This window comes from Colobus angolensis, unplaced genomic scaffold (genome assembly GCF_000951035.1).
Source record: "Colobus angolensis palliatus isolate OR3802 unplaced genomic scaffold, Cang.pa_1.0 Scaffold387, whole genome shotgun sequence".
Taxonomy (NCBI): domain Eukaryota; kingdom Metazoa; phylum Chordata; class Mammalia; order Primates; family Cercopithecidae; genus Colobus; species Colobus angolensis.
The window spans coordinates 30,978-40,717 of NW_012117232.1; the positions used below are offsets into that span (position 1 = coordinate 30,978).

Here is a 9,740-nt window from a genome sequence, read left to right on the forward strand (position 1 = left end):
TAAATATATATAATCACAAGCTTAAACAGAAAACCAGTATCGTTTGCTCTACACAGGAAAGCAGGGAATCATAAAAATAAAATTAAAAAATGTGCTTTTCTCCCCTGGACTCATTCATGCAGCTGCATTTAGTTTGGTGACTAGGCTAGATAGAAGTCCAAGATGGCTTCATCCGTATTTGGGGGACTTCGGCAGGGATCACTGGAATATTGGGACCTCACTTTCTCCCTATTCTCTTTCGTCGTTCAGTGGCCTAGCCCAGGGTTTTGTGGTTTTTCTTGCTGTTTTTTTTTTGTTTTAACCAGGTAGCTGAATTTCAAGAAGGCAAAAATGAAAGCTACTAGGCTGTTAAGGTCTTGGCCTGGAAGTCATACAGTGTCACTTCTACCACATTCTGTTGGTTAAAGTAAATTACAGGCCAGCCCAGTTTCTATATGGGCCAAGTGGAAAAGTCACAATTCAATGGTGTCGTTGGGAAAGGCAGAGTAAAGAGCTTCAAAAATTCTCTCCTCCATAAAACTAATGAGAACCGAAGCAAAAAAAAAAAGAGAAAAAAAGAAAATTGTTAAAATCAACTTTTTTAGAACTCTGGAGATTAACCACATGCTGCAATAATTCAGGAAGCATTTATTCAAGAAAAACAGCTCGATCTCAGAAAAAAAAAAAATCAGTGAGCTTTGGCCCTGTTTCCATCTCTCTCTCTTTAGCTGTGTAGTAGCCTTGGGAACCACCAGCCTAGAAGCAACTGAAGAGGTCAGAATGGGGTTAGAATTCTTTCAAACTCCATTCTCAAAAAAAGGTCACTATTTTACCTGTCATTTAGTTTCCTGGAAAGCCCCACCTGCTAGGCTCATCTTTATTTGACCTTACCTAGAAGGTAAGGTCAGTGTGAATAGCCTTTTTCCTAGACACATTTGTAGAAAAACAATCAGTGGCAATTGTTTAACATTGCAGCTGTGGCAATAACAGTTTGGCAAATAATATTCTAATAAAATAACTTAAATAGAAAAGCTGGCAAGTGAGATGCACATAGGGTGCTTTGAAAAACTCAAGACATATTTCTGGGAATCTAGAAGGCCATGTGCACAGGACCACACACATGCTCAGGAAAGACCCAAGAAAGCCCTAAGCTCCTGCTTCTGGCTGACCTTGAGGCTCTGCACCAGCAGGAAGTGAAGGCTAAGGCAGAGTTATAAGCTCGAAGAATTGCAAAGACTGGAAAAATTATTGGTTTCAGGGATTTAAGGAAATGTCTGTTCAGTCATTAGCTGCCCAATAAACTGAGCATAGATTTTAGTGGACACACATGACAAAGAATTCAGACTTTATGAACTTAATTTAAGAAAGTCATGAAACAAACAATAGAAGCAGCAACAACAGCAGGAATGAATAGAAGAAACAATAATAAACCCTGAAGAGTCAGGAATGATCAGATTTCTAGAGTTACCAGTGACATTATTTTAAATGTCCACCTTTAACAAAAAATTATAAGACATGCAAAAGACCCAAGAAATTATGGTCCATACACGGGGGATAGGGGGTGTGGGGAGCAGTCAATAGAAAGTGTCCCTGAAAAAGGCCAGATGTTATATTCACTAAACAAAGGCCTTAAATCAGCAATTTTATGTATATCCAAAAACCACACAAAAAAGCCATGTCTTAAAGACTAAAGAAAAGTATGAGAACAATGTTTAACCAAACAGAATATATCATTAAAGAGACAGATATTATTGGCCAGGCACGATGGCTCACACCTGTAATCCCAGCACTTTCGGAGGCCAAGGTGGGCGGATCACGAGGTCAGGAGATCGAGACCATCCTGGCTAACACGGTGAAACCCCATCTCTACTAAAATACAAAAAATTAGCCAGGCATGGTGGCGGGCACCTGTATTTCCAGCTACTTGGGAGGCTGAGGCAGCAGAATGGCATGAACCCGGGAGGCGGAGCTTGCATTGAGCCAAGATAGCACCACTGCACTCCAGTCTGGGTGACAGAGCGAGACTCCATCTCAAAAAAAAAAAAAAAAAAGAGATAGATATTATTATTAGTAGTAGTAGCAGTAGTAGTAGTATCATTATTATTTTGAGATGGAGTCTTGCTCTGCCACCCAGGCTGGAGTGCAGTGGCGCAATCTCGGCTCACTGCAAGCTCTGCCTCACGGGTTCATACCATTCTCCTGCCTCAGCCTCCCGAGTAGCTGGGACTACAGGTGCCCGTCACCACGCCCAGCTAATTTTTTGTATTTTTAGTAGAGACGGGGTTTCATCTGTTACCCAGAATGGTCTCGATCTCTTGACCTTGTGATCCACCTGCCTTGGCCTCCCAAAGTGCTGGGATTACAGGTGTTAGCCACCATACCCGGCCCAGATATTATTATTTTTAAGTAGAAATTATGGAGTTGGAAAGTACAATAAGTGAAATAAAATACTCACTAGAGGAGTTTGACAACAGATTTGAGCAGGCAAAAAGAAAAAAAAAGATTCGGTGAAATTGAAGATAGATTAATTGAGATTATCAGGTCTGAGAAACAGAAAAAAAAATGAAGAGAAACAGAGTCTCAGAGATCTGTGGGACATGATTAAGCATAATTAACATACACATAATGGAAGTTCCAGAGGAGAGGAGAGAGAGAGAAAGGGGCAGAAAGAATAATAAAAGAAATAGTGGTTTATAATAGACTAAATGTTATTAACAATATTAATCTACACATCCAAGAAGTATAGTAAACTCCAGTAGAAGAAATTCAAAGAGACTCATACCTAGGTACATCAAAATCAAACTGTCAAAAGTCAAAGATTTTTGGAAACAGCAAGAGAGGAGCAATTCATTACCTACAAGAAGTCTTCGGCCGAGCGCAGTGGCTCATGCCTGTAATCCCAGCACTTTGGGAGGCCAAAGCTGGTGGATCACTTGAGGTGAGTTTGAAGCCAGCCTGGCCAACCTGGTGAAACCCTATCTCTACTAAAAATACAAAAAATTAGCCAGGCGTGGTGGTGCATGCCTGTAATCCCAGCTACTCAGGAGGCTGAGGCAGGAGAATTGCTTGAACTTGGGAGGTGGAGGTTGCAGTGAGCTGAGACTGAGCCACTGCACTCCAGCCTGGGTGACAGAGTGAGACTCTGTCTCAAAAAAAAGTCTTCAATAAGATTATCAGCTGGTTTTTCATCAGAAACCATGGAAGCTCAAAGCACCAAAAGAAAAAGGCTACCAACCAAAACTTCTATATTGAGCAAAACTATCCTTTGGAAAATGGGGAAATGTACACATTCCTAGACTTTTTTCTTTCAATGATAAAATTCACTGGTAGAAGACCTACCCTACAAGAAATTCTAAAGGTAATCCTTCAGGCTGAAATAAAGACATCAGAGAGTAACTTGAGTCTACATGAAAAAAATAAAGGGCACCGGTGAAGGTAACTATGTAAGCAAATATAACATACAGTTAAATTGGTTTTTGATTGTAACTCTCTTTTTCTTCTATCTAATTTAAAAGACAATTGCATAAACAGCTAATGATAGAGTTTGTTTTTTGGACATACAATATATAAAGATGGAATTTGAGTGACAATGCAGTACAAAGGAGGAGGAAGGAAATGCACCTATATAGGAGCAAAACTTTTGTATACTATTGAAGGTAAGTTGCCAGCAACCCAAAATTGATTTTTATAAGATGTTAATTATAATCCTCAGAGCAATCACTGAGAAAGTAATTTAGAAAACAGTAACTGAAACTATTGTTTTAATAAAGGAATTTAAATGGCATACTACGTAATATCTAACACAAAAGGCAAAGGAGGAATAGAAGAATAAGAAGGACATTAGACATATATTAATTGCATGGCAATATGGCATATGTAAATTCTACTTTACCAGTGTTACATTAATTTAAATGGATTAAACATTCCAATCAAAAGGCACAGAATGGATTAAAAAAAAATGTGATCCAACTGTATGCTGTCTACAAGATCAAAGATACAAATAGGGCTGGGTGTGGTGGCTCACACCTGTAATCCCAGCACTTTGGGAGGCCGAGATGGGCGGATCACAAGGTCAGGAGATCGAGACCATCCTGGCCAACATGGTGAAACCCCGTCTCTACTAAAAATACAAAAAATACAAGGTTATATGATTGGATTCCCTCCTTACTGGCATGGTTGGCATGTGCCTGTAGTCCCAGCTACTCAGGAAGCTGAGGTGGGAGGATCACTTGAGCCCAGGAGGTGGAGGTAGCAGTGAGCCAAGATCACACCATTGCACAGCAGCGTGGGCAACAGTGAGATTCTGTCTAAAAAAAAAAAAAAAAGATACAAATAGGTTGAAAGTAAAAGTAAAAGGATGGAAAAAGCCTGTTTAACCAAACACAATATATTTCAAATACGTTGAAACTAAAAAGATGGAAATATATATACCATACAAAAAGTAACTAGAAAAAAGCAGGAGTGGCTGTACTAATACCAGGTAAAATAGACTTTAAGATAAACATTGTTACTAGAGACAAAAAGGAACATCACATAATGATAAAAGGGTCAATCCCTCAAGAAGACATTACAATTGTAAACATAATTGCACCTAACAACAGACTCTCAATATATATGAAGCAAAAACTGACAGAATGAAGGGAGAAGTAGACAATTCAAACACTAACAATTGGTGATTTTAATATCTCATTTTCAATAATATACAGAAAAACAAGATAAGGTCAACAAGAAAATAGAAGACATGAACAACACTGTAAACCAACTGACCTAACAGACATATATAAAATAAATCATCAACAACAGCAAAATACACATTAATCTTAAGTGCACATGGAACATTCTCCAGAATAGACTATATGTTAAACCATAAATAAATTTTAAGAAATTTAAAATGATTGAAATAATACAAAGTGTGTTGTCTATCCACAGTGGAATGAAATTAGAAATAAATAACTTTGGGCTGGGTGTGGTGGCTCACACCTGTAATCTCAGCACTTTGGGAGGCCGAGGTGGGTGGATCACAAGGTTAGGAGATCGAAACAATCCTGATTAACACAGTGAAACCCCGTCTCTACTAAAACTACAAAAAATTAGCCGGGTGTGGTGGTGGGCACCTGTAGTCCCAGCTACTTGGGAGGCTGAGGCAGGAGAATGGCGTGAATCTGGGAGGCAGAGCTTGCAGTGAGCCGAGATCGTGCCACTGCACTCCAGTCTGAGCAACAGAGCAAGACTCCATCTCGATAAATAAATAAATAAATAATTATTAATTGGAAAAAAAAAAACTTTGGCAAACTCCCAAATACATATAAATTAAACAACACACTTCTAAATAACCAATGGGCCAAAGAAGAAATCACAAGACAAATTACAAAATACTTTGAGATTACTGAAAACGAAAACAGCATACTAAAACTTATGGGATCCAGCTAAAGCCATGCTTAGAAGAAAATTTACACCACCATGTCCGTATTAAAAAAGAAGAAAGATGTCAAACCAATTACCTCATCTTTTACATTAAGAAACAATAAAAGAAGGAGAAATTAAACCCAAAGCAAGCAGACAGAAGAAAATAATAAATATTAGAGTGGAGGTAAACAAAATGAAGAATAGAAAACTATCAGAGGAAATCACCAAAATCAAAGGTTTTTTCTTTGAAAACATCAAAAAAATTGACCAGTTTCTAACTAGATTAAGAAAAGCAAGACAGAAGATGCAAATTAATAAAATCAGAAATGAAAAAGGGGACATTTCAATCAACACTATGAAAATTAAATACAGTTATAAGGAAATGCTATGAGCAATTATATGCCAAAAATTAACCTATATGAAATGAACATATTCCTAGACACAGAGTACCAAAACTGACTCAAGTAGAAATGGAAAACCTGAATTATATCTATAAAAAGTAAAGACAAGATAAGCACAGTGGTTCACCCCTGTAATCCTAGCACTTTGGGAGGCCGAAGAGGGAGAGTCACTTGAGCTCAGGAGTTTAAGACCAGCCTGGGCAACACAGTGAAACCCCGTTTCTACTAAAACACAAAAAATTAGCTGGGCATGGTGGCATGTGCCCGTAATCCCAGCTATTCAGGAGGCTGAGATAGGAGAATCACTTGAACCCAGGAAGCAGAGTTTGCAGTGAGCTGAGATGGTACCTTGCATTCCAGCCTGGGTGACAGGGTGAGACTCCATTTAAAAAAGAAAAAAAAAAGTAAAGACGGTGAATTAATAATCACAAAACTTCTCACAAAGACAAAGACCAAGCGCCAAGGATCAGGGTGGCCTCAATGGTAAACTCTTCCAAATGTTTCTAGAAACGTTAACACAAATCCTTTACAGATTCGTCCAAAAAAAAATTAAAGGCCGGGTATGGTGGCTCATGCCTGTAATCCCAGCACTTTGGGAGCCGAGGTGGGCGGAACACGAGCTCAGGAGTTTGAGACCAGCCTGGCTAACATAATGAAACCCCACCTCACTGAAAATACAAAGAATTAGCTGGGTGTGGTGGCGGGCACCTGTAGTCCCAGCTACTTAGGAGGCTGAGGCAGGAGAGTTGCTTGAACCCAGGAGGCGGAGGTGGCAGTGAGCCGAGATTGTGCCACTGCACTCCAGCCTGGTGACAGAGCGAGACTCCATCTAGAAAAAAAAAATTAGAACACTTCCTAACTCATTCTATAAGGCTATTATTACCCTAATACCAAAACCAGAGATACTACGCATATTACAGATAAATATCTCTTAAGAATATAGATTCAAAATCTCAGCAAGCAAAATTTTTTTTTTTTTTAGAGACAGGATCTCTCTCTGTTGCCAAGGCTGGAGTGCAGTGGTACAATCATAGCTCACTGTAGCTTCAAACTCATGGGCTCAAAGGATCCTCTCGCCTCAGCCTCCCAAGTAGCTGGGACCACAGGCATGTACCACCACGCCTGACTAGCAAACCAAATCTAGTAACATATAAACATGAATTTACACCATGACCAAGAAAGATTTGTCCTAGAAATGGAAGTTTGGTTTAATATACAAAAACATCAATCAATGTAATACACCATATATATTATAGAATAAAAGACAAAAATGAGATCATCTGAATAGACAAACCGTTTAACAAAATCTAAAACCCTTTCATGATAAAACATTACACAAACTAGGAATAGAAGAAAACTTCTTTAAGTTGATAAATGGCATCTACAAAATCACCCAGAGCTAACATACTTAGTGGCGAAAGACTGAAGTTTTTCTCCCTAAGATCAGGAACGAGACAAGATGTCCCCTTTGCCACTTGTATTCAACATTTTTCCGGAGGTTCTAGCCAGAGCAATTCACAAGAAAAAGAAGTAAAAGGTATCCAGATTGAAGAAGAATAAGCAAAGCTATCTTGATTTGCATAAGACATGATCTTGTACATAGAAACTTCTAAATAACCCAAGAAATACTATTAGACGTTATAAATGAGTTCAGATTGCAGATTATAAGATCAGTTTTTAAAAATTAATTGTATTTTTATACACTAGCAGTGAACAACCTGAAAATGAAATTAAGAGAATAATTCCACTTACAATAGCATCAAAAGAATAAAGTGTTTAGGAATAAATTTGACAAAAGAATACAACACTACACACTGAAAAGTCACTGGAAAAACTTAAAGAACTAACTAATTAAAAAGACATCCTGAGTTCTTGGATTCAAAGACTTATTACTGCTAAAGCAGCAATATTCCCCCAATGGACCTACAGATTCAACACCCATCCCCGTCAAAATTTCTGCTCTTTTTTTTTTTTTTTGGCAGAAATGAACAACCTGATCCTGAAATTCATAGGAAAATGCAAGGGACCCAGAATAGCCAAAACGATCTTGAAAAATAAGAATAAAGTTGGTGGACTCACACTTCTCAATTTCAAAACTTACTACAAAGCTATAGTAATCAAAAGAGTGTGATATTGACAGAAGGATAAACATGTAGATCCATGAAACAGAATTTGGTAAGAATTTGATAGGAAAGTCAATAAGGAGGCAAAATGGCTCTTTCACAATTCTCTCTCCTCACTTCTCTTCCTTCACCCTTCTCCTCCTCCTTTCCTTCCTCCTCCTCCTCTTTTTCTTCTTGCTCCCTCCTTTACCCTCCTCACTGGATTTGCCTTTTTTTTTTTTTTCTTTTTTTTTTTTGAGGCGGAGTCTCTGTTGTCCAGGCTGGAGTGCAGTGGCGCAATCTCGGCTCATTGCAACCTCTACCTCCCCAGCTCAAGCGATTCTCCTGCCTCAGCCTCCTGAGTAGCTGGGATTATAGGCATGTGCCACCACGCTTGGCTAACTTTTATATTTTTAGTAGAAACGGGGTTTCACCGTGTTGGCCTGGCTGGTCTCAAACTCCTGACCTCAAGCGATCCGCCTGCCTCGGCCTCCCAAAGTGCTGGGATTACAAATGTGAGCCAGAGTGCCCAGCTGGGCCTGCCTTCCTGTGCAGGTCTCCATTCTCCTCTCTCTCTGAACTGGCAGTGATGACTGGCACATGGTGAAACATGCCTCCACACCACTCCCTCACCCCCATCACACACACCTCCCTGGTTCAACATCCCCAGTCCAAGGGACCAGCAGAGATGGTGTCCCTGTTCCAAATTCCCAGGAAAGAGAAGATAATTTGCCCAGCTTGGGCCAGGTACCCAGGCTTGTCCAATCAATTGAGACCAGGGAGACCAGGGATTGGCATTATCAAGTACAGCACTAGCCATTTAGTGCTATACCAGGAGGACTATCTACTCTGCTAAGTTAGAAGCAGATCCGGGCAGTTAAAAGGCTCCCTGATTCTCATCATGAATCACTTTCTACATTACCTCTCATCTTCTTTCCTGACCCCTGGCCCCCGCAGGGATGCTAGGTACAGTTGTTAAAGCTGTGCACTGCACAACCCTAGAGGGTGCAATCTGCATTTTAGGCCCTGTAGACATGAATATTTATTCTATCAATCTCTGACAGGTGGGCTCTGACCAAGTAAGAGTCTTGGGAAAGGAGAATCTCATTCTAATGTAAACAAAAGTGCCAGATAGGCTAGGGGTGGCCCTGCCTTCCTCCATTTCTCTTCTCTGTCCCTTTGGAGCATGGGAAGAATCGAGGGTGGTGAGCAGGTACCCTCGACTTTGTCTCCAAGATCTGACCCCTCCATCTTCCCACAGGTGGGTGCATCCTTGTTTGCCAGCAATGTTGGAAGTGGACATTTCATTGGCCTGGCAGGGTCAGGTGCTGCTACGGGCCTTTCTGTATCAGCTTATGAGCTTAATGTAAGTATTTTATTCAGGGCATAGATGACATCTTACCTCTACCTAATACGTAGATCTCAGGGACAAGTTGTATGAATGCCCTGCACTTTAAAAATAGAATGGTGGGGCCGGGCATGCCCCTGTAATCCCAGCACTTTGGGAGGCAAGGTGGGCAGATCACAAGGTCAGGAGATCGAGACCATCCTGGCTAACATGGGGAAACCCTCTCTCTACTAAAAATACAATAAATTAGCCTGGCGAGGTGGCGGGCATCTGTAGTCCCAGCTACTCAGGAGGCTGAGGCTGGAGAAAGGCCTGAACCCAGGAGGCGGAGCTTGCAGTAAGCCAAGATTGCGCCACTGCACTCCAGCCTGGGTGACGGAGCGAGACTCTGCCTCAAAAAAGGAAAAAAGAGGCCGGGCGCGGTGGCTCAAGCCTGTAATCCCAGCACTTTGGGAGGCCGAGACGGGCGGATCACGAGGTCAGGAGATCGAGACCATCCTGGCT

General features: G+C 40.6%; 1 protein-coding gene across 4 annotated transcripts in view; it reads left to right on the forward strand.

The window, feature by feature from the left end:
• Nucleotides 1-9,740, forward strand: part of SLC5A11 (solute carrier family 5 (sodium/inositol cotransporter), member 11) — a 74,299-nt gene that overhangs the window by 17,149 nt on the left and 47,410 nt on the right. For 3 of the 4 annotated variants that reach the window (XM_011954615.1, XM_011954617.1, XM_011954614.1), the window contains one exon: nucleotides 9,150-9,254. The exons of the other annotated variant lie outside the window; for it this stretch is intronic. In XM_011954615.1, the coding sequence (XP_011810005.1) occupies nucleotides 9,150-9,254 (105 nt within the window). The remainder of the gene's footprint in view (nucleotides 1-9,149; nucleotides 9,255-9,740) is intronic. 4 annotated transcript variants of the gene reach the window in all.